Source organism: Galeopterus variegatus, unplaced genomic scaffold, assembly GCF_000696425.1.
Source record: "Galeopterus variegatus unplaced genomic scaffold, G_variegatus-3.0.2 Scaffold715, whole genome shotgun sequence".
NCBI classification, from domain to species: Eukaryota; Metazoa; Chordata; class Mammalia; order Dermoptera; family Cynocephalidae; genus Galeopterus; species Galeopterus variegatus.
In genome coordinates, this window is record NW_007726826.1 from 332,448 (window position 1) to 358,339 (window position 25,892).

At 41.3% G+C, this 25,892-nt stretch overlaps 1 protein-coding gene across 1 annotated transcript in view; it reads left to right on the forward strand.

The window, feature by feature from the left end:
* The window catches only part of TJP2 (tight junction protein 2), a 72,496-nt gene that overhangs the window by 13,820 nt on the left and 32,784 nt on the right, over window positions 1–25,892 (forward strand). Inside the window, exons 2-5 of the mRNA XM_008571759.1 lie at window positions 20,556–20,609; window positions 22,798–22,922; window positions 24,078–24,180; window positions 25,609–25,892. Of these exons, the coding sequence (XP_008569981.1) occupies window positions 20,556–20,609; window positions 22,798–22,922; window positions 24,078–24,180; window positions 25,609–25,892 (566 nt within the window). The remainder of the gene's footprint in view (window positions 1–20,555; window positions 20,610–22,797; window positions 22,923–24,077; window positions 24,181–25,608) is intronic.

A 25,892-nucleotide genomic window follows, 5' to 3' on the forward strand; every position in this document is an offset into this window, starting at 1 on the left:
TACTGTTATTAATGTCAGGAAATGCTTGTGGCTACAAAGCACATGGGTTGTGGAATGAGAAAGAACAACTTAGATATGCTGTGTTTGGGAATTTGCCCGTTGAGGCTCAGAATTCCATCACAAGTTTCCTTAAGGCCAAAGTACATCTCTTAAAAGATCAAATACCTCCAGAAAGTTTAGACTATCAGACACTTACACTTTAGTGTGAAGTAGACCAGTCAGCTTTTTTCTAATATCTTGCTGAGACCATATACATTGATACTTGTACAGTGAGAGTTTTGACTGGGGATAAAGATGAAGAGGGGATTTTGAAGGCAGAACATTTTGGTGATGGAGCATATATTATGGAGTACCAGGTATTAGCCTTGGGACAGGGTGAGGGGAAGAGGACGTTGAAAACCAGATCAACCAACCCAAGGAGTAGAAAGAGCTGGGAAGGTTCCAAGTATGAACGTCATTTCTTTCCTCTCCCCCTGAAACCTTATTAAGGGTGCTTTTGTCTCCATGGCCTCACCACGTGGCTTTCTTCCTCCAGCACCTAGAATTGATGGGTTAGTTGAGTCTCCATGGGCAGTCACTACTTAGAATGTTGACTCTTGGGCCGGCCCGGTGGCGCACTGGAGAGTGCGCCGCTTGGGAGCGTGGCGACACTCCCGCCAAGGGTTCGGATCCCATGTGGAGACCGGTTCCCGCTCACTGGCTGAGCGCAGTGCGGGTGCAACACCGAGGGTTGCGATCCCGTTACCAGTCAAAAAAAAAAAAAAAAAGGAAAAAAAAAAAAGAATGTTGACTCTTGGGCCGGCCCGGTCGCGCACTGGAGAGTGCGCCGCTTGGGGGCGTGGCGACACTCCCGCCAAGGGTTCGGATCCCATGTGGAGACCGGTTCCCGCTCACTGGCTGAGCGCAGTGCGGGTGCAACACCGAGGGTTGCGATCCCGTTACCAGTCAAAAAAAAAAAAAAAAAGGAAAAAAAAAAAAGAATGTTGACTCTTGGGCCGGCCCGGTCGCGCACTGGAGAGTGCGCCGCTTGGGGGCGTGGCGACACTCCCGCCAAGGGTTCGGATCCCATGTGGAGACCGGTTCCCGCTCACTGGCTGAGCGCAGTGCGGGTGCAACACCGAGGGTTGCGATCCCGTTACCAGTCAGTAAAAAAAAGACAAAAAGGAAAAAAAAAAAAAGAATGTTGACTCTTGGTTCTCAGCTCTGCTGTGACAAATGGTAGGCATATAGTTCTGACCAGATTCTAAGGTGGACTTCATAGTGTGCAGTGGAAACTTCCTTCTTTAAAAATTTCTTCTAAAGCAGATGTGGGTGCCACCTCCTCAGTGTCTTTTTTTGAGGATACACAAACTTCATCCCAGCTTGAGATCAGGAACCAAGGTGCTTTACCTCCATGTCCAACATGTTTCTTCCAAAGACGTGTTGATAATATTAACAAATGTGGTTAATTCTCTACTCTGAGGATTATCTGAAGCAGGATTTTGATCTCAGGCAGGGTTCCCCTGCAGTATGTGCTTGGAACTGTGAACAAGTTCAGATTTTAGTTTAGATAAAACATAACCAGAGACATTGCATTGCTACCAAAACCAACTATAGTTCACTTTGAACTCACCTAATTTTTGGATTATTATGTACCCACTAAGAACTTATCCGTTATTAATTGAACAAGTAAAAGAAATAAATAATCAAATAAAAACTTTTAAAAGAGGATTATCCCCAAACAGTGACTATGCAAAAGACATAAATACCTCCAGAAAGTTTAGGCTATGAGACACTCACATAAAGACAGACCTAAAACTTGCTGAGGATAGGAGTGAAAAAACGAGGCAAAGGAAACCAGGAATCAAGACGTGTGTGCCTCAGTCACTACCTGTGTGAGCACCTTGCAGGTAAGGACCTGTGTCTTGGTGAACAGAAGCCTGCACAGCAGCCCTCGCTGTTAAATTTTTGCATAAGTTTAGACTAGGGGTTGGTAAGCTTCAGCAACTGCCTGTTTGCTTGTTGTTTTTGTTTTTGTTTTATTGCCTACTAGCTAGGAACTGTTCTTACGTTTTAAATGGTTATATAAGTACCTAAATGATAGCCTCCATTTTGCCTCTTGGCCCGCAAAGCCTAAAATAGTTACTGTTTGGCCCTTTAAGAAAAGGTTTGCTGGCCCCTGCTTTAGACCACGCCTGTTCTTCTGGATGCTGACTTGTGAGGTGTGGGCTGCTCAGGAGACTCCTGTCTGCTTCCTGGCCCCTCTTGGCTGTGGGAGAGCAAAGGGACAGGGTGGGGTCTGAGCCCTGAAGGACTGGTTTGCTTCTGGTTTCAGTCTGGGAAGGAGGGTGACCTGATAACAGGGGCCACTTGAGCAGATACATGTGTAGATTTCCTCCAGGTTGAACAGTGACATAGGTAGAAAAAAATGTGGAGAAAGTACACTTCAAGGTACAATTTTTTTTTAGAATGTAAAAAGTCCATACATAAAACTTAAACGTCCCTCCACAATGAAACATTTTTGTCTGTGTTTTAGATGTTCGTACTCTGGATTCCAGCTTTGGGATATATACTATTCGTTTTGTTTCTATGTCTTTGGCTATTTTATTTCCAAACAATTGGTTATTTCCTCTCAGAGGAAACTTTAGAGTAACAATAAAGCACTGGTGTACATCCAAAGTCTTGAAGAAATGAAGAGCAGAAGAGAAATTTCGTGATGTTCCTTTGGCTGAGAAGGTTTGGAAAGGCTTTGGGCTACTGTGCGTGTTGGTGACTGATACGCCCACTCAGTGCACTGCCGTGGTCCTCCGTGTTATTCCAGACCTCTCCACATCCTAAAAACAAACATCGCCTTGAGGGTGGGGACTGTGTCCTTATGTCAATAGGTCTTTGTTTTCAAAGCCTGAGGTACAGTGGAAACTTCAGTGACTGAATGCAACCTATTTTTAAAACCTGATGTTAAACTTATGCCACTATTGAGTGCCCTTTTTAGAGTGGGGCTTATGTTAATGCTGGAAACACCTGTCATTTTAGTGGTAGGTACTTCGCAGTTTTTTGGGCAGCTGGCCGGTACAGGGATTGAACCCTGGACTTTGGGATTATCAGCACCACGCTCTAAAGTACCGTGGCCAATGTGGTACTTTACAGTTTATAAAAACTTTAACATAAAATTCTCACTGCTAGTGAGAAACCAGGGACTTGAAGTACTTACGAATGAGAGCAACTGGGGAAGCTTGGTGTGTCCTGTTATCATCTGTCCCTCAGCCCCCGGCCCCCAAGAGGAAGGAAGCGAAAGCCTGAGTCATCTTGGCAAATGCAGTAGGAGTCCTCACCTGAGTGTTCTTTCAGTGGACAGGTTTTGGTGGTTGGTTGTTACCGTCCTTCAGACGAGCGGCTCTTGGTAGTACAGAGTTTGTTCTCGCAATAATTTGTCTTATTCTGGAGTGTGCGTCCATTTCTCAGAATGCCTAGTGAACATTTCTCTTGCATGCCCTCATGCCACTCACTTACCCACTCCACAATAATGTATAGTTCACTTTGAGTCTTTCCTCACAGCAACAAGGAGATCTTGGCTGGTGCTTAAGCCCTTGGATGGGCCCCATGGCCTCAGCAGCCCTGAGAAAGCCATGACCACATGTGATTCGGTGCCACGGTCATCCTTCCTTCCTTCCCACCTCCTGTGCCTAATTACCTGCTGAGGCTGTCAACCTAGCGTTACAATTCTTCCCTGCTTCTCAGTAAACTGAGGAATTTGGACTCAAACATGTAAAAATACAAAACCACTAGTGCCATTGACCTGCTTCTGACTTTTATTTATTTTACTAATAGATGGAAACCAAGATCCTTCCGAGACAGAGGCTCCTTCACCCAGTCAGCCCCGGCTATGGTATCTCTTGTCTGTCCTACCACAGTGGGCTGAATTCCCTAATTTCCCCAGGGTTACTAAGAAGGAAAGCCTTCCTGACCTGGAAGAGACCAGTTCCTGCTGTTTTAGACCTTTCTGTGCTTTCCCCTCCTGGCATGCATCACAGTTCTAGTTTGACAGTGGCTGACGGGTACCTTGATGTTTCAGGTAATGGGGGCCGTTACCCCCTTGCCCATGAGCTCTGTGAAGGTAGCTACCGTGTTTGTTACACTCACTATTTAATTTCTAGTGCTTGGTACAGAGCTTGGCATGAAAGGAGTGCTTAATAAATACAAGAGTACTTCAAAAAGTTCATAGAAAGATTAGTATTGTCCTTCAATTTTGTTTTTCCATGAACATTTTGAAGAATGAACCAATGGGTATACCCACTTTCTAAGTGAAATGTTGTCTACCTCCTGTAGCTCTTTCTCCTGGAAATTATGTTCCACCATACCAGTTAGGTCCAGCAATTAGAAATTGCTCTCTTCCAAATTCCAGATGGCTTAAATTGCCTTGAATTCCTCACAGCAACCCAGAGCAGGGTCAGAAACTTCACAGGTTGTTGACTGATTACTGGACTAAGTGTCATTTTCTGCTTTTAGTGTTTTCCTATTTGCAGATTTACCTTGGGTTTTATTGTAATTATTGAAGTCCATTTCCAACTTCCTCTAAACTACATTTTGAAATTTTCAGTTTGAAGGGAAATGGCACTTTCCCTTCTTATTTCTACATCACTGTGCCACCTAGTGGATAACACGTCTGTTACCAGGCAGTGGCCTTTGCCGACTTCTGATAACCACGAATTCCACAAAAGGGAAAAGTTGGGTGTCTTTTTATGCTTTAAGATCACATACAATTTCTGCCAATAATTTCTATACTAGGCAAGTATAGATTTTTGAGAGGAGCTCAAAATTTTTTAATTCAGAGTTTAAAAAAAAATGTTGGCCCTTATCTCTGAAGTTTGCCATGTCATTAGTAAAGAGTAACAGTGTGAAGACTGTCAGTTTGACTCAGTTTATACAATAATGGCATGAAAGGTACTAGATCAAAGAATAAGGTCTTTTTCTAAATTTAGGAGCAAGGCTATTTCAAACATCTGAACTTTTTATTTTGGTATAGCTTGCTTTAATCATCTATGCTGTTTTATTATTAAGTCAAAATTAAGTAAGGCTTGTTGATTTGCATTTTCATTATTTTTAATAGCACGGCTTGGCTCCCACATTTCATCTGTATGGGAGGAAACCTCACCTTTCCCCTTCCTGTCCCTTGTCTTTGCTGCCCCCTCCCCTTCATGCTGTGAGTTGCAGTGTGACCTAGGAGTTGCTTGTTTTACTCTGTTGATTTCCATTAGGTGCAGTGTGCTAAGTGTACCATGCAAGAGCATATTCACTTATCAAGGTTATGATATTTTAAATATGTAACAAATATTTATGCAGTTGAAACCATAAATTGTAAGCTTTTTAATCTTAGCCATAGATTAATGGCTTAATATAAAATTATTGTGTCTCTTACTAAGGGCTTGTTAAATTGGTGTTTTCAAAATGTCATTTGCTAAGTTTTATCAACGTGCCCGTGTAAGGAGTCCACAATCTTTTTCCCCCATGAACTTTTTTTTTACTTGCAGGAAAAATTTTAAAAGATTACCAAAATGATCCTTAAACTATAAAAATAAGTGCTGTTTCTGAAAATAAGTAGTGTTTCTTTTTTTTCTTCTCAAAATGGCATTTGAAAAATAGGGCATTTGGCTCATGGCTGCAGTACTGTAAATTGCTAGAACCTCTTTTAAATGTAATAAGTCATTACATACAAAGGGGCTTAGAAATGGTTATGCCTTTTAATCCAGAATTAACTAGAAAGTATGGAGGGGGCAGGGAGTTAAAAGCACCACAGTGTTTGCCATAGTATTTAGTTATAATAGCAAAAAAGTAGAAACTGCTTAAATGACTGCTAATGATACGTTTAATAAACTATATAGTAAATGTGGCTATTTACAAATTTATATTAATTAAAATTAAATAACGTTAAGCATTCAGTTCCTCAGTTGGAGTGCTCATTTCAAGTGTTCAGTAGACACATGAGCTGGCTGGTGGTTACTGTGTTGGACAGCACAGATAGAGAACCTTGTCATTGTGGCAAAAAGTTCTGTTGGAGAGGAATACTGGACAGGTGCTTCTCAGATTTTAACATGCATGTTAAACACATGGGGGCCGTAGTTAAAATGCATGTTCTTAACGACAGGCCCAAGGTAGGGCTTGAGATTCTGCTTTCTTACAAGCTCGCATACTTTGGTGATGCCATACCTAAGGGTGAGACTCTTTAAGTTCCTGCATTTATTCCCCGATGCTACTAGGAAAGTGCTGTCTTTGAGGGTCAGGACTCTGTATGTAGGCTTACTGGCTTTATGGGATTAACCAGGCTCATTGATTTGTAGCAGAAACATCATGTCTCTTTTTTCTTTGTGAGCTGTCCTCTGATGGTACCTTAGGTCTGGGAGGGACCAGTTTCCCTTGTGTGTTTTGTACAGAGGCCAACCCTGCTGGTGGCATTTAGTGGTGGCATTTAGCTGAGCAACTCTAATAATTGGTTTTCTAACCTGCCTTTTGACAAAGCAGTTTATAATTTTCTTTATCTTGGTACCTATTATGGGGTGGTGTTGTGTATGTGTGTTTGTTTTTTTAAAGTAAAGCTATGTTTTAGTTATATGGGCTTAGTCAGATTTAAAAATCACAGGGTGGACAAGGTTGTGTCTGTTGCCAAATTAGCACCTTCCTTTTGGCTTATTAATGGCTTCTTTGTAATTACAAATATGAATGGTCTCTTTAAATTATACTTTATAGCTCAGTGTACCAGAACTTTGAATATGGAGGTCTTAAATGTAATTATCTACTGATTTTTTTTTTTGCCTGATATCTTATTAAAATTGGACTCATGGAGATCTGGATTCAAATTCTGATCAGCCACCGATTAGCTGTGGGTCCTTGCCATGTGCAAGTTCCTTGTGTAGGGGCCAAGAGAAAAGTCCTCTTCACTCCTGAAGGTTTACTTTATAAAAGTCAACTGTACTCAATTAATATGAAGAAAACACGTAACAAATTTTATTTTAACGTACTGGGGAGGGAGCAATGCATGGGGAACTTTAAGAAAGTAATTACCCAATTTCCTAATAATCTAGTGGGGTACAAAAGCTTATATGAGGGTACTTCAAAAAGTTAATGGAAAAATTAGTATGACCTTTTCTATTTTATTATGTTATTTTATATATAGTATTTATTATATATTATTTCATTAAATTTTAATTCTGTGTTTCCACAGAAGCTTTTGAAGAACCCTCATATACCAGTGTCCTTAAGAGAGAGGAGGTAGGGGAAGTACTAGGCCCGAGAACACTGGCCTGGGACCCAGTTTCCTGGAGACCTGGGGGGGTGGCGTCACAGGTGAGAGAAAGAAGGCAGAAGTTAAGCAGAGACTGTCTTGTTATGCAGATGAAAATATCTCAGGTAATCGCAAAGCTGTCCTCTGAAAGAACAGATAGTAGCTGAAGGAGGGGCCTCAGAGGAAGCCTGGCTGTTTGCATATTTTCTCTATAGCTATAAACTTCTCTCCACAGAAAAACAGCCTTTTAGCCAATCTTATTTTTCCAGTCTCCCTGAATTAGTCATGTTGAAAAAAAGAAGTATGTTTTGGACTGAACTATTTTGCTTTCCCACAATTGGTATCTCAAGCCTTATATTTCCATATGTGAAAAAGGGAGGAACCATAGAGGGTTTTTGGAGGATGAATAGACAAGAGCCATAAAGCACTTAGCACAGTGTCTGGTGTATTGTTAACATTCAGTCAATGATGATGTGTTTCAGGCCCCCTTTTCCATGTGTGTTCACAAGGGCACAACCCCAAGAGAACTTGAGCACATGTACCTAAAACTGGCTATTGAAAGAGCCAGAGATAACATCTGACCTGACTCTCTTCCTGCACCCTCTCCTTTCCAAGTCACTGCAGAAGAGTTACTGAGCTGGATTGACTGGACCCAGGCCAGCTGCTTGGAAAGAGCCATTGTACATGTTAAGATGTTCTGAGTTGTTGGAGTGATTGGATCTATGGCTGGTCCGGTGCTCAAGCACCAACCGGTCATGGGATTTTTGTTTGTTTGAAGGCCGGGGACCAGTCACCAATAGGTTTTGAAGGACACAATAGGTGTAGAATGGGAGAGACAAGGTTCTTCAGTGGAAAGGATACGGGCTTAATAGCCACACTGACCTGGGTTGGAATATCTCCTCTAACACCTTTTACTTGTATGACCTCAACCAAGTTACTTTACTTCTCTAACTTCAGCCTTCTCTCTGGAAGATGAGTCTAATAATTAGTCTAATCATTGTGGTATTGATAATAGCTAAAATTGAATGTTTACTGTGTGCCAGGCACTTCCTTGAGTTCTGTATATGCATTGTCTGATTAAATTATCACAACAGCCCTAGAGAGGTGGGCCTTGTTACTGCCCCGGCTTTACAAATGGGGAAACTGAAGCAAGGAGAAGTTAAATAGCTTGTCAAAGGTAAGTGATGGAGCGTGGATTTGAATCCCTGCTTTCTGACCACAGAATCTGACATGCTGTTTTATATATAGATACCTGTATGTATAAAACAGCTACATCATGATATAATTCACATACCATACAATAAAAGTGTACAGTTGGTGGTTTTAGTATATTCGCAGTGTTGTGCAACTATCAGCACAGTCAATTTTAGAACATCTTCGTCATCCCCAAAGGAAACCCCATACCCATTAGCAGTTACTCCCCATTTCCCCTAAACCCCAGTAACCCTAGGCATCCACTAATCTACTTTCAGCCTCCGGATTTGCCTCTTCTGGACATTTTCTATAAATAGAATCATAAAGTATTTGCCATTTTGCATCTAGCTTCTTTTACTTATAATTTTTTCAAGGTTTGTCCATGTTGTAGCATGCATTAGTAATTCTTTCCTTTTTGTTGATGAATAAATAATACAGATTGAGTATCCCTAATCCGAATATTCAAAATTTGAAATGCTCCGAAGTCTGAAACTTTTTGAGCACCAACAGACATTCAAAGGACCTACTCACTGGAGTGCTTCAGATTTTGGATTTTCAGATTAGGTATGCTCAACCGGTGTGTGTAATGCAAATATTTCAAAATCCAAAACACTTCTGGTCCTAGGCATTTCTGATAAGGGATACTCATTTTGCTTACCCAGTCATCAGTTGGTGGATATTTGGGCTGTTTCCACTTTTGCTATTATAAATAATGCCCCTATGAACATTTGTGTAAAGTTTTTATGTGAACATATACAAGCAGTCTTCAAAAAGTTCATGGAACAATCTGAATTATCTTTTAAGTCTATTTTTCTACAGACTTTTTTGAAGTACCCTCATGTTTTCAATTCTCTTGGGTTCTATGATGAGTTCTTAATGCTCTTTGGAGAGAAAGAAAATAGGCCATTCTTACGTGGGAGTGGTCACCTCACATTGCTGCTGTAGTATCAGTGATGGGACCCTTTCTCGAGAATGCTTGTTCTGTGATGGGCATTGAGCGAGGCTCTTACAAGCACTCTTTTTATTCAGTCCTCACAATTCTAATAAGATAGGCATCTCGAGCCCCGTTTTACAGATAAGGCATGTGAGCCTTACCATGTGAACTGCTGCAGGTCACAGAGCTTGCACCCAGGTGTGTGTGATGGCTACGGAGCTCATACCACCATGTTTAGTGGGCACCATTTATGATGACTCCACCTCCCACTGGAAGGTTTACTGGTCTGGATTTTACAGAGAGCTTTCATGGGAATTTGCCTCATTTCACCCTGTGGAATGGGTGATGATATCCTTGTTTTTCTCAGGCAGCAGTGGAATTGAGTGGGTGCCTGAGCTCATGGGTGAGTTGAGGGGCAGAGTCTTGGCCAGAAGTCTGTTCTTGGAGTCTAAGTTCAATGCTCTTTGCATTTCAGCACAACTGCTTTCAAAACTAGTTTGTGCCCCCAGGCATACTGTTATCCTCTCCCAATTCTTTATTGTTTATTTAAATGTTCACTGAAAATTTACCTTAGGTAAATAGAAAGGGTACTTTTCAGGAGTAGATCTGGGATCTAATTGTATTAATTCTGATGACCTAGCAGAAACCAATCTTTAAACTTCCATATGCAGCTTTTTTCTTTAAACTTGGTCATACCCAGGCTGTGTCCATTGGGAGGTGTGTGCCGTGAGCACAGTTGTGTACACTGGTCTTAACTGTTCATTGTCAGTGGTCAGTAGGTTGTAAAGGGAGGGTAAGGAGCTGGTGATGACATTCTAATCACGTTTGAAAGTGAAATAATTGTGGAATAAAAGATAAAAGAGTTTCATTTGTAAACCAAACATTACATAAAGGGTCATTTAATTCACTGGCTATCTGCAACCAAGAAGGACTTAACCCTGAAGAGGCCATAGGTCCCTGAAGCTAAGGCCTTGGTTTATAATGATAAAAGTTACTCATTTTAGGAAGAGCAAGAATTGAGCTCATTTTCTGTCTTCTCTGGGAAAAAGCAATTCCTGTTCTTATTTGACAGGTGTCTCAAAATTGTATCTGGTAAGCAGAATTTTGAATAAATTTTTGACAACAATTAAAATAAAGGAACCACAAAAGTCCCATTCTAGCTGGAGGTAGGTAGGCTGTAGTTTACCCACCCATCCTAGGTTAGCTAGTTAATTATGCACACTCTCTCTTTCTAAGGGTTTGAGTTGCTTTCTCAAATGATGTATGAGATGTAAAAATACCAGAGGAAAACCTCATTCAGAAATACCATTTATTGGCTGGTGTTTTCCCAAGGTTTCACATCTGCTGTTTGGAGCCTGCAGGGAGCCTCGATGATTTTAGTTAGTGCTCCTTCTGTCTTCTTGCTTTGTTCCTCTCTCTTTTCCTTCTTCACAGCTATCTACCTAACATTGATTAAGGGCTCAGTGTGTGGAAAGCACACGTGCCATTCTGCATGTAGAAAAGGAATCAGATCTGGAGTCAGACACCAGCTTCAAATCCCATCTCTGACAATGTTGAGCTGTGTCAGCTCTCTGGCCTCAGCTTCACTGTTCGTGAAATGGGGACATTCATAGCCAACTCACAGGGTCATGGACATTCCATGAAAAATTGTACAGCAAGCTCTCGGTGCAGTGCCCTGCGGGGTTTTAATGGCTTCCTTCCTTTCCAGTTCTCATAACCATCTTGTCTCCCATTTCCAGGGCGGGTACATGTTTTAAGGCTCCCAAGCTGCAGACTGAGATATTTCGACACATCTGTCCATGCTGAGAATGTAGACTCCCATGTGTGTTATTAAACAGTTTGCTACCCAGCCACACTGTGTATTTGCAGTGTCTTGAACACACCCTGCAGGTTATCCCTCCTGGCTCTGAACGTGCTGTTCCACTATGTAGAACTGTCCACCCCTCCCAGCCCCCCACCTAACAAGTTAGTCATCCTTCAGCACTGAGCTCGTATGGAACCCACGTGGGAGTGGTTAGCACACCTCCTTCCACCCCAGAACTCCCATCCCCAGTTAATACCTCCCGCCTGTGCCATCAATTTCACGTTTTCTGTACTTGCTGTTACCTCATCAGTCACCCTGCCTCAGCCCCACATGGCCTTTTTTCTTTTGTGACCATACTAAGCTTGTTTCCTGCCTCAGGGCCTTTGCACCTACTGGTCCCTCTCCCTAGAGAGCTGTTTAGATTTTCTTATAATTCTTTCCAGTGTCATATCCCCTGGCACTTACTGCTACCTGAGATTGTAATGTAGATTTACTTGTTTGTGTGTTTCCTCTGTTAAAACCCTCCCCATGAGGGAAGGACTTTGGCATGTGTCCCTCAGCATCTGCAGCAGTGTCTGATGCATCATAGGTACTCAGAGAATGCTCGTTGAATGAAGGCCCTTGTGTATTCATCCACTATCATAATTGCACTGAAGTTGTAATTACTTGTTTTCATGTCCACTGGACTGTGACTGCCTTAGGGTAAGGACCTAGGGTAATTTGTTTTCCAGTCCACAGGACTGACTGTATGGTTGCTGTTCAGTACATGTTTTTGATGTATGAATATGGAAATCAGGAATCGTTGAGAAGGTTCATCACTAACCTCTTGAGATCTTCTCAGGAAGGCAACTGTCTAACACAAAATGACCTAGTGATGCCACTGGTAGAACAAGTGCTGGCTACAACTGGCCGCAGTGGTTGTGGTGTTCTGATGGCCATTCTTTACCGTCCCCTCCCCCTTTTCTTAGTCAGAGTCTTTGCCCTGTGCTATTCTTGGACCTTGAACAATGCCCCCCCCCCCCTTCACCCAATCCTGTTCTTTCTTCAAACCACATCTCAATGTCCCGTCCTCGCCAAACCCCTCCCTGGACCACCTGACTACATCAGGTGCTGGCTCTCACAGAGCTTCCTGAGGGCAGTGCTGTATCTGTTTTGCTCGTCATTTGATCTTCAGAGCACACTGCACTTGGTAAGCATTTGTTGAATGAATGAGTGAAGAATTATTAATGATGGCATGTTTGTGACCCATGCTTATAATAGCATTATTCACAGTAGCCAAGAGGTGGAAGTAACCTCAGTGTCCATTGGTGATGAATAGATAAACAAAATGAGGTCTATTCATAAGTGGAGTATTTTTCAGCCTTGAAAAGGGAGGAAATTCTGACACATGCTACACTATAGGTGAACCTTGAGGACATTATGCTATGTGAAGTAAGCCAGTCACAGAAACACAAATACAGTATGATTCCACTTATATGAGGAAGCTGAAGTTGTCAAATTCACAGAAACAGAAAGTAGAATGTTGGTTGCCAGGGGCTTGGGATGGGGTAGGTAGTTGTTGTTTAGTGGATACAGAGTTTCAGTTGTGCAAGATGAAAAGAGTCCTGAGGATTGTTTGCACAATAATGTGAACACGCTAACAGAAGGCCCTCTAGATCCATGGGTTCCAGATCTGTAGATTCAACTAACGGATCAAAAATATTTGGGAAATTAAATTTCATCTGTACTGAACATATACAGAATTTTTGTTTCTTGTCATTATTTTATAAAGAATACGGGAAAACAACTATTCACTGAGCATTTTCATTGTATTAGGTATTATAAGTCATCTAGACTTTATTTAAAGTATATGGGAGGATTCATTTAGGTTAAATGCAAGTACTATTTCATTCTTTATCAGGGACTTGAGCATCTGCAGATTTTGGTGTCCATTGGAGATCCTGCAACCAATCCCCCATGATTACGAATGAACAACTGTACTTAAAAATGGTTAAGATAGTAAATTTTATATTGTGTTTTTAAGCACAATTAAAAAAAAAAATTAGTGTTGCCAGAAACAATGATTTCTTGAAATTGCTCTAGAAGAATATGGAATTCTTAAATTTTAGAGCACCTATGACTTCTTAGAAGTGTGGGCAAATTTATGTGTAAATTTAAGGGAGAGGATTTCTTTCCTTCCAAGGGTAAGCTCAAGTGTTTTCCTAAGGACTGAGCGGCCTGAACCGTCCCCCCGGCTGGATTCTCACTCTTTTCTGACCAGGTCCAGCGAGCCCCTGGGCTGAGCCTGGCTGACGTGTGTGGAGCCTGCAGGTGTTTGTACAGTCTGGGTCAAGGCCTGGGCGGGCTCAGCTCTAAGGGTCCTCCCTTGTGCTCTCTGCCCTTTCAGTGTAAGATTTTGAAACAAAATTTCATTGATTCCTGATCCTGTTTCTCTGTTATACGACTTATGCAGAACTATACTGAGAACTTGTTCTCGTCGAATCCTAGGGAAGGACATCAGTATTTGCAAGTGTCTATTCAGTGTCAGTGCTCTGTAAAGGACACCCCGTTTCCTGCTGACGCTGGCCCTCTAACATGTAGATAGTTTTATCTCCATTTTATGAAGGATAGGCATATTCAAGGCCCCACAGCTAAGTGACAAAACAGGGTTGCACCCCAGATCCTGTGACTTTAAGACTCACTTTCTTGCCTCTGCTTCACGTTGCTTCCAGTGTAGTTGGTCTCCATCTCATGGTCCAAATTTATGTACATCCCGGTCAGTCTCAAATCAAACAGCAAAGTCTTCATTTGCAAACTGCTTGGTCCAGCCCATTGATATACGCAGGGTCTTCAAAAAGTTCATGGAAAGATTTGTGTTATTTAAAATTCTATTTTTTCCACGAACTTTTTGAGTACCCTTGTATAACATACACGGTGGTAGCAAGAATGACCACGGACTCCCCAAGACTATGCTTCCGAAATCCCTACCCCAGCTCTCAAGGCCCTGTCATCCGGTAAAATCGTTTCTAGATGTTTACAAACCTAAAATTTGCTCTTGCTTTTCCTACCCCCCCCCCCCCCAAGTGGAAAAGATAAAGAAACAGGTAGCAGGGCTCTTTGTTATTCTTTTATCTGCTACATTTACAGAAAGGTTAGAGAGAGGAGAGAACTTTGCTGAGCAAGCGTTTTGTCCAGAGCTGGCTCTGAGCTGCACCAGCTGCCCAAGTGCCTTATCTTCCCCGAGTTATCTCCAAGGATGTGAAACATTTTCTTTTCATTTCCATGTAACATTAGCAATTCAGTTTACCTAGAATACTACCAGTTCATTTCGTGTGTGTGTGGGGGGGGTCTATATAATAAATACTTCTGTAAATATTCCTTTCTATAGTAATTGCTCTAAAATGTCCCATTTACTTAATAATTACTACTTTGACACTGAATCATTTTATATGCCTAAAAGAAGTATCTACTCTGGCAGGAAGAGAGGGAGGGAAAGAAAGCAAGCTGTTAAAATGTTACAAATCTGGACTGCATTCTTTTTTCCTCACAAGAGGTGCTTTTCAAAGTGATTGTCCGCTCCGTTGTATGGATGTGTCACTGTGTGAGATGACAACAGGATTTGCTGGGAATGTGGGCCACTATTGTATCCGCCTTACGTAACCACGTGGAGTGATGGCAATGGGAGCCGCGGGGAGGTGGGCAGTGGCCTGGCCCGTTCACCTCCAGAGGCCGCCATGAAGACTGCTCAGGTCCTCCAGAGGGTGTGGATCCAGGCTCTTAAAAAGTTGGGGAGATTGAAAGGCCATGTGAGTCCCTCCATAAGCTCTCCCCCTTTTCTTTCCCAACCTTTCTGTGTGAGAAGGGAGGGAGAAGCAAAAACTCTCTCACAGTGACTCCTTTATCCTCGGATTTATTTGTGCTTCTGGCAGCTTTCAGTAACAAATTGTGCAATTTGTAGATTGTAGTCATTGGTGGGTTTTTTAAATGCTTATCTTATTTTCAGAGACCTGTGTGAAATTGATAGCCTCTCACTGGGTTTATGGATTGAAGACTGCAGTTTCCCATGTGTTGGGAATCCGCAAGCTCGGTTTTGCTGCTAGGGGATAGCTTAACATGTTACTGCCTTGTATGTTTGTTTGTATTTGAGAGTTTTTTATTTGGGGGTAAATTTTTGCTTTCTTAGGTCTAGGCTTCAAAATTGTAGGAAATGATGTGTTTCGCGTGTTCTTCTTTCATCTTATAGTTTAAGCATTTGTAGTTCTGTCACATGTATGAGTGCTTACTTTTATGGCTTTGGACTTTTATTAAGCACGTCCCTGTGGGCAGCTTTCATTTAATCTTTCGTTTTAGCTATGGCCTTATCATAGCTATGGGAAGCAGCAGTTTTTGGACATAGAACCTAAAAGTCGCCTGTTCAGGGGGTTTTTGGTCAGTGAATACTTTGGTATCTGCTTTGTGACTGGTTTTTAACACATTTCCATGTTCTTTATGTGAAATATATAGGATTTTTATGTTTGGCCAAGGTTTTTCAAAGGAAAGAAGCTTTATAAAAAGTAGAAGATTTTTTAAAAAGTAAATAAATATTTGCTTTAGTCCCTTTCTCTACTTTCTTCACATAGATACCTTACTAAGGTTAACACAAAGCTTTTTGTTTATTTTTTAATTTTATTTTTCATTTGACAGTAATAATTGTACGTATTTATGGGGCACAGAGTAATATTTTTGATACATGTATATACTGTCAGGCTAATTAGTGTATCCATCTCCACAAACATTTATCATTTCCCTGTGATGAGAACATTTGAACCCCTCCCTTCTACCCATTTGAAAATATATAGTAAATTATTGTTAATTACAGACACCTAGCACTACTATAGAATACTAGAACTTATTCTGCCTATCTATCTAACTGTAATTCTGTACCCATTAACCAGTCTCTCCTTTTCCCCACTTCCCCTACCCACCCTAGTCTCTAGTAACCTCAATTCTACGCTCCACTTCTATGAGCTCACTTTTTTTTTAGCTTCCACATGTGAGAACATGCAGTATTTATCTTTCTGTGACAAAGCTTTTTATTTATGGTAGAAAAAATTAGCTCACTTTGAGCTTTTCACAGGGATGTAGGAATGACTCATTCTAATATGGAGGGGGTTGTCATAAACACTACTTACATGACAAGTAAAAGAGATAAGGAGAAGTGAGGAAAAGGACCGTGAAGACACTCCTGATGGATGCAGTGTTGACCCTCAGGTTGAAGTGGTGACTTGGAGTCTTCTGAACCCTGCTGCCCCCCAGACCACACCTGCGTATCCACCTGCCCCCCGACACTTGTCTTTCTTTGCCATCCTTGCACCTATCAAAGAGCTGGTACCCGCCTTCGCCCCACCACCACCTTGCCTCCCTTCCAGTCGAAATTATTACACTCTCTTCTGCTCTTCCACTTTGCAAAATCAGAACTGCCTTAAACACTTTGGTATGAGGAATACCGTTTGGTATTAGGCCCTTGGCCAGAAATCAAGTACTTCTTGGAGTTTACTCCCCGCCTCCCTGTTTATTTAACTTATGAAATGTTTGGTACTCACAAAAGAATTAAGTTTCTAAATCATGAAGCATAATGATTAAACAAATGCCTGGAGCCTGTCACACGTATCCAGAGACCCTCACCAAGACGAAACACAAGGCCCCCTGTGTTCCTCCCCCTCATTCCTCTGGCCCCTTCCCTGGTCACTGCAGCCTGAACTGCATTTCCCTTCCTTCTCTTTATAGTTTCAGCACACACATACACACACACACACATGCATGTACATATGTATCCCTAAATAAAACATTCGTTTTTTGTTGGCTTTTTAAAATTGTACTAAAAAGTACATAACATAAAATTTACCATCTTAACCATCTTTAAGTATATAGTTCAGTAGTGTTAATTATATGCACACTGTTGTCAAACATTTGCTTTTTGAACTATATAAAAATGATATCACATTCTACAGATTCTTCTGGGATGTTTTTCATTCAACATTATGTTGGAGATGCATTTGCATTGAGGTGGTATGTGTGATTGTGATTTGTTTCTTTGTATATAGTATAATATTGTATTTTAATGAATATCACTATTTGTCCATTCTGCTCTTGATAGATATTTGGGTTGTTTCTAGGTTTTGACTGTTGAGAACATTGCTGCTGTGAATACTCTGTATGTGTATCCTTGTGTACATATTCATACATTTCTCTAGGGCCTCTGCTCAGGACAGGAATCACTACGTTGTGGAATATGCTTACCTTTAACTCTGACATTTGTGTGCTCTTCCTATGGCCTTGCATGTAAAGCTCCCCACATGCTAAGCATCTACTTCTGGCATTTGTGCAGAGGAAGTCTGAATATTGATAGCAAGTCTGATCTGTGCACAGCCAAGCACTGGTTGAGTGGGGCCAGAGCCCTGTGGCCCAGTTTGAATGGCCTGAGCTCAGCTCTCTGCTAAGCCACTGCATGCTGGCAGACTGTCCCTGGGATGGTCTGAGGAATACATGGGATTAAGTGAGGTGCTCTATGTTTCTGAAAAGATAATATATAAATATAAATAAGGCAGGGAAGACACTCAGTGCTTTGCTCTTTGGGGTACAGTAGTGGTTAGTTGGTAAACTCTAACATGGGCTTTGGCTGTTTTATTCACTGACATATTCGAAGTGCCACAAACCACATGCTTGGCACATCGTGGGTGCTCAATAAATATTTTTGAATGAATGAAGGGTTTTCTGTGAGACTTGCAAGAAGTCACAGCTCTGTGGACTCAGTACACGTAGTTATAATGTATTTTTAAAGCTCAAAGGAACTGTTAAAATTTATTTTTACTTCAATTTCCCCATCTTTGAAATGAAGATTTTATATTTATCATTTACATTTACATTATTTATATTACAATTTTAAAACATATTCTTTTAACATTATTTTAAGTAGTTAATGGTTAATGTCACAACCTGTTAGCCATAGGTAAGAGGCTCCTAGATTCTGATGAGTTTCATATCAAGTTATGAGGTCTTTGGGCACCAGGCAAGTCAATAACAATGTCTGAATGATTAGAAATGTGACTTAGCCCTATCTCTGGTGGTAGAGGTGAGAGATTAATCTTCTCTCTTTGACAGTTTTAATTTAAATTACCCTTGCAGGCAACACAAGAATACTTAAAGACAGTATCATCTCGTTATGGAAGGACTGTGAATTTTGAAAGCCAAGTTTATTCTATCCAAGCAACATTTTAAAAACAAAATTTTGTAGCAACTCATTTATCCAGCTAAAGGATAAAAATTTTAAATCCAAAACTTTTAAAAGAGAATTTGCAGTTTTCATTTTAAAAATAAATATGTATTCTAAAAGTAATGTACTCATGAAACTATTTTTTGTAATACAAGCTCTGGCACATTTAAAGTTTTTTGGTATTCTTTCATTCTTTCCTCTATTTGCTTATACAAGTGTATATTTATGAAAGTAAGAAAAAACAACCATGTATTATATCTTGATTCCCCCCCTCCCATATCAGACATTTAACCAATCCTCTATTGTTGGACATCTCATTGGTTTTCTATTTAAGAAATAAGTGATTGTAAACACTTACATGTGGCTGATATTTCCAGTATTTACAATCTTTGGTTCTTCAGTTTATGTTTCATTTAACTCTTGTGGTGATGTATGTGTATTTAAATTGTGAACTCATGTTACCTAGATACTTATCTGGGGGACTCTCTGAAGCCTGTGTTTAAGTGTGTTCCCTGGAGAGGATCTGCATTTGCCTCTATGTACCTGGTGGCACTACTGATGCAGAACCACTTTCGGCCTGGGTGTTTTTAGGGGTTATGATCACATCCACAAGATGACTTCCAGTCCCAAACCTGTGTGAGTACAGGTCTATTGACAGGAATTCTCCAGGGAGGTATTTTTCATTATTTCTAATCTACCCAGAGCCAAGGATGAGGCAGGCCAGCAACCCCGTTGTCTCTGTGTGTGTGGTGGTATTTTTTCCTCTGATTCATCCACTCAGACCTGATCTCCCACCCTGTTTGGATCCTACAGTTTATCTCTTTTTCCAGCCTCCTATTTAAATGCCTGCTTCAGTGCTGGCTTATCTCTGTAGCTTTGAGCTTTCTGGGCATATCTAACCTTCTCAAAGGCAGTCTGTGTGCAATGGATTATTATTATTTTTTAAATGACACCACTATTAGGGTTTTTCTAGGCATCTATTTTGGAATATTGTCAGAAACGGAAGTCCCAATGATGTATTTATGCAGGTATTTTCATCTGCCTAGCAATACTGATGGAGAAAAAGCCAAAAGATCTCACAGATTACCCAATTGGGCACACCCTGGGATAAGGCCAAGGATTTCTTCAGACATAAACAGGCAGAAAACTTGCCTAGGAGGCCACCTTTGATAGGAGAAGAAGGGAAGTGGTTAAAAAAAAAAAAATGTGTGTGTATATATATATCTGTTTGGAACTAGATTTTTTTAAAGGGGGTTTATTTTATTTTTTTATTGAATCATAATTGATTATATATATTTTTGTGATTCAATCTTGACATATATGGATCAAATCAATATTACTAGTATGTATGTTGTTATAAATTATACTTTTCCTTATGCCCCTTGTCCAGTCTCTCCCTGCCCCCTCTCGCTCCTCTTCCCACCACTGATAACCCTAGATTTCTTTTCTCCCTCTGAAAGAGTAGTGGTTACTCTTTTGATTTGTTGCCTAGATGATCTGCCCAATACTGAGAGGTGTGTTCAGGTCCCCCAGTATTATCATAGAGCAGATGCTGCTTCTGTCATTCTGGAATGGGCTTTGTAGAGAGAGACATCCTCTTCTTTTCTCTGGTCTCTGCTGGTGACTCTCCTTGTGTCAAGCGCACTCCAGTGGCTGGTGGACCATGTGTGTGGTGGTTGTGACATCTAGCCACTTTTGTGGCAGCTGTGGTTACTGTGGTACCTGTGGTGGGCCACCCACATGGAGGTGATGTTTTTGGCATGCTCCTTGGCACTGGCAGTGTGCCTGGTTGTGGGTTGGGGGTCCAGTCTCTAGCTCCAAGCTAAAAGGGTTTTTATGATGATATTATTTTGGAGAGGTAAGAATAAAAGGGTTCAGCGCTTAACAAACATTTCATTCTTTTTCGATTCTGTTTCTCATTGTGTACCATACTAATTTTCTAGTATTGTTAAGACTGCCATTTCATTGAAGGAGTGTGTTCGAAAATAGGTAACATCATGTTCCAAACAAATAACTCTTTTTGGTATGTGAAAGTTTGAACTGGACTCTATATTGAGGCATTATGAATTATAGTTTTATGCGTAGCATTGAAATGTTTGTGGTTTTAATCAAATTGGTTTTGCTTGTTTTAAAACAGGCCCCAGGCATGGAAGAGCTGATATGGGAACAGTACACTGTGACCCTACAAAAGGTGAGTCCTGCACATTCATATCTCCTACAGTCATGTTCTTGTCTTTACAGATCGTGACTTTTGTTTATTTTTGTCCACACACAGTTTGGATTTTTCCCTCCTTGAGGTGTATAATGCATTGGTAGGTACTAACTGGCAATAATTACTATGTTAACAAAGATTTGCATTCTGTTATATTTTTTAAGGTCTGCATAACATAGAACATTTTAGAGGTTATTTAGTGCATTCACATGTCTCCAAACAGAACAAGTTGTGAAAGAGAGAAAAGGAGGGGAAGAATGAGAATAACACGTTCTGCTTAGGGACATTGAGGTAGCTTTTCCAACTTCTGTAATTTTAATTATAACATATATACCTTGTAACTTCCTCAGTGAGTTTTAAGCCCAAACTAAATTTGCAAAGATTGGCTTAGGAATCGGGAGACATGGGTTCTAGTCTTTGTCCCACTCCTAATTAAGAGGGGACGAGTTAATCACATTAAAAATTTCTGCACGCCTCCTCCCATGGGATTGAAAGTAGAACTAATACCACATGTAAATATATTTTACTTAATTTTTAAAATAATTTCACAGATATTACCCATCTTATACATAAAGCTTCTAAATCCATGGAGTCAGGCCCATAATCGATGCTTAATAAATATGAAGGTACTTCAGAAGGTTCAGGGCAAGATTTGCATTATCTTCAATCATATATTTCCACGAACTTTTTGTAGTACCCTCGTACACGTGAGCTCCGTTCCTTCTTGTTCTGACAGCAAAGTTCAAGGTAGGCACAATAGGTATTAGCCCTTCTCCAAACAAGCGTAGCAGCTGAGCCTGTAGGTAATTTGTGTGAGGCTGAGCTGGAATAGAACTGTTTTCATAGTCCGGATTCATACTCCATCAAGCTGCCTTTGTGTCAGCACCGCTGTGATTTTCCTGGGCCCCTCAGGGATCTTCTTCCTGCTCAGAATCCCTCCAATTTGGCACTTCCTAGAGGGATTGTAAATTCCTCTTAAGAGAGAGGTGTTTTTTTTGAGCCTCAGAACTATGAGCTTTGAGCCCTGTCTTCAGTGAAAATTTGGTTCCTGAATTAAACGTTCATTGAATTAATCCAGGTAGGGGAAATGTTGCTGGGTCAGTGCCCAGGTGCCCAGATGATTCTGGATCAGTAATCACAATTTCTTCAGTTGAGAGGTTTTGCCTGTTTTTCTTTTTTTCCAACTCTAGTCATCCCTCTGACTCTCTCTGTGCCCTCTCCACCACCATTTCATATACTCCTTCAGTTGTGAACCCCAAATTGACAAAGGTGAGAGGCTTTTTAGGCTTGGTATAGATGAGAGGGCTGACCCTAAAACCGGGTGCCAGGGGATGGCACTGCCAAATTCAGTCATATGATTAATAAACAGCCCAACCTGTTTTGAGTGTGTAATTATTTGTAATCAGTCAGCATAGTGGGCTCCAGATGGGAACTTTTTTTTGGGGGGGGGGGATTCTTTTATTCTGAGTAGATTTTTACATAATCAAGCCCTGATTTAGGATTATACTTGTACAGTCACATACAACCCATATCATCTGGTCGAAACTGGGCTGTGTTTAGGATTATGTAGTATCTGAGTTCACTGTTCTGTTATGCATTGCTAGAGCGATCATGGTATGTCTCATGTGCATGTAGAAAAGGGTTTAATGCTTTGCTCTCTCAAAGTCTCAACACTAATTTTATGTTGATTTTATCTTTAAAATTCACTTGCTTCTTTTTCACCTGTGTTGAAATGCAATTACCAACTGATTTAATTTGAAGTTAAAGGTATACTTTAAACACAGAGTTTTGGCACAGATTCAGCTTTTACTGATGATATTCTAGCTCAGGCCAGCATAATGCAAACAGGTACAATTGGTGCCTCAGACAGCACATTCCTGTTTGGACGGAAGACATTATTTCCCACCCCTGCCAGCTTCGAGTGATAACTCCACCCTGTACTGTCAATCTTTTCCAGCTTTCACAGGCTGTTTCTTTCAGATAAGGAATTTCCCTTTATAACCTTGTCAGCTGGGTATGATTTGTTTCTCATTCGTTTCTGTAAGCCCATCTGTTCTTGAGCTGTCCTGGTTATTGATTCGACCTTTATTTTATTGAGTGCTTGTAATAAATCCTGAAAGCCACTTATGGAAGGATTTTTCACTTTTCTCCCAACTCTAATGAACAGGATTCCAAAAGAGGATTTGGAATTGCAGTGTCTGGAGGCCGAGACAACCCCCACTTTGAAAATGGAGAAACGTCGATCGTCATTTCTGATGTGCTCCCGGGCGGGCCCGCCGATGGGCTGCTTCAGTGAGTGTCCTTTCTCCCCTCCCCCAGCCCCTGCCAGCACCACGGGTTGGCCCTAGACAGGGTGCTTTGGGTGGTGTGCACTTTTTAATGTTTTTTTAAAAAAAAAAAAAAAAGAACTTTTATAGAACATTTGAAAAGTCTTCAAGTGGGAATTGAGGCCATGAACATACCATGTTTAACAATCCCCAAACCTTCGGGAACATCCAGACTTTGAAGGGAGGAGGGTGGTTGTTTCCACGGCAGTATAGTTATAAACCTCATTCCTAGGTTTAGAAATCATTTCTGAACGTGGAGATTAAAATTGGCACCTTCCTCCCCCCAACCCCCCATGCTTATCCAATACTGTTTATATTTGTTTTAATTCATATACTTTGAGAATTTAATGTGGAGACGTTGGCTAAATGATGATCTTATTTGTACGAGGAATGTGGAAATTAGGAATATTTGCTACAGGAAAACACAAATTTTCCAACTGCCAGCCTTCTGGCCTGAAGAGATAATGCCATTTTAAAAGATGGATGCATGCCTGGGTCCCTTCAGGGTAATTTCTTAGGGTGGACTCTAAAGTGGCTGCATTGGCCAGATGGCAGAAAAGTTTGGCATCTAAAGTCTCCATGATCCTATCAAAGTTAGTAGTCTTTCACATGGAGCAATGTAAAATTTTAAAATAATTTTTGGGATGAGCTGAAGTAATAGTATTCTGTGATCTCAAAATTTCTTTAAGAATCTGAGGCAAGCTCTTGACCTCTTTCCCTCCAAAAAGCACAAACAAATATACACCTACTTTGGGGGAGTGTTTGTAGACTTTCTAAAGCCCACCATATACCTTGGGTAATGGGGCACTGATACAGAAATTCCTTTTGGGGTGCAGACCTCGCCACCACCGCACGTGCCTCCTGGAGTGACCCTGTGGGTGGGGAGGGCAGGCCTCTTTCTCCCCAGGTGGTTTTCGTTAGACACTCCTAGAATTGAGCTGTGTGGCCTCAGTTTCTTTCCCGAAGAACTCAGACTGAGTTATTGAGCCCTAGGAGCCCCTCAGACACTGAGCCCTTTAACAAACATTTCAGGGTGATTTGCTGCTTTTGTTCCTAAATAAACGATTTACAATGGATAGATGGGACTTTTTCAGGACCCGTTTTTGTTTCTTGTTTACAGGGAAAACGACAGGGTGGTCATGGTTAACGGCACTTCCATGGAGGATGTGCTCCATTCGTTTGCAGTTCAGCAGCTTAGGAAAAGTGGGAAGGTCGCGGCCATTGTAAGTACCTGGTTGGCTTTAAGGTCGCCTTCGTAGCATTTTGTTTTTATATCCAGAAGAAAATGGCAACTTGCTTTTAAGCATTTGACAGAATTACGTAACCTATAGACCACTCCTTCTTGGATCCTCAGTACTTTCGGAGTGTGACATTGTGGGTGATGGGAAGATGTGTGTATGTTCTCCCTGCCTTTCCTCGTCCTTCTCCTAAGGCCAATGATTCCCTTATCAGAGTGAGTTTGCCTTAGGAACCAGGGTAAACCATTATTCCCTAAGAAAATTAGCTAGATTGAGAACACTAGCAAAATATTATTAATTTAGAAAAAAGTTTTTAGCTCAAAAACTACATAAAGACCCAAACAAGTTCTGTTATATCTTCACAGACTAGATTTCTTAGAGGATGGTGGCAGTCTGTCCCATTCATTGATTTAGTCACTCCCTCATTCATTCAGCAAACACTGGCCAAGAATCAACCATGAGCCATATGCTCCCAGGCCCTGAGCCAGTCGGTGCTGCAAGGAGTGTTCCCTTCAGTGGGGCAGGTGGAGACACAAAGTGAGAATTGTGACAAAGTGTGTTTAAGGGCTTTATATTATGAAGATTTTCAAACAAAAAGAAAACTTGAAACATTAGTGTAATAAATAAATATCTTCTAAATATTCTGCCATCTTTACTCGATCACTCTGTGTATATAAACACTTGTGTATTTTTGATGAACCATTTGAAGGAAAGTTGCAAGTATCATGACAGTGCAATCCAACTTACTTCAGCATGAATCTCCTAAGAATGACACTCTTCTACGTAACTATAATACTATTATTATATCTAAGAAAGCTAATAACAACTAATAGCCAGTTCATATCTTAAGATGTCTTTGATGCTTTGTTTTCTTCCCCATCCAGGAGTCAAAGTTCACTCATTGCATTTGATGGTTATCTCTTCAGTCCCTTTTAATCTAGAAGGAACTAATCCCTTTGCCTCCCCCGCTCCTCTTTTAAATGACATTGACTTTTGGAAGAGTCTAGGCAGTTATTTGCAGAATGTTTCACTTCCTGGATTTTCATTTGATTTTTATGACTTAGGGTCATAAAAGTTTGATGAAACCCTATCTGAAACATTCTTTTATTTATTTATTATTAGAAAAAGCAAAGGCATATGGGCTTTTCAAACTTGAGTAGATGCAGATTTTGTAAGTACTGGTATCATTAGCTTAACTCAAGGCCCTGTGCTTAGAGCTTCACACTCACTGTCTTATTTTATTCTAACCCTGTGAGGTTTTTATTGTCCCTGTGTCCACACGAGGAACGCCAGGCTTAGTGAATGGGCAGGGACACAGTTTTACTGAAACTGGAACCAAGGCTCTTAACCACTGCATTCTCTACGTTCAGTTGTGATTTTCCTGTGGCCACACTGTGTGTGTTTTGACAACAGGTGGTCAAGAGGCCCCGGAAGGTCCAGGTGGCCCCGCTGCAGGGCAGCCCTCTCCCCGATCAGGATGACCGGGCTTTTGGGGCGATGGACGAGTTCGATGGCAGAAGTTTCCGCAGCGGGTACAGCGAGAGGAGCCACAGCGGGCGCAGCCGCAGCTGGGAGGACAGCCCGGAGAGGGGGCGTCCGCACGAGCGGGCACGGAGTCGGGACCGGGACCGCAGCCGCGGCCGGAGCCTGGAGCGGGGTCTGGACCAGGACTACGGGCGCGCCCGAGACCGCGGCCG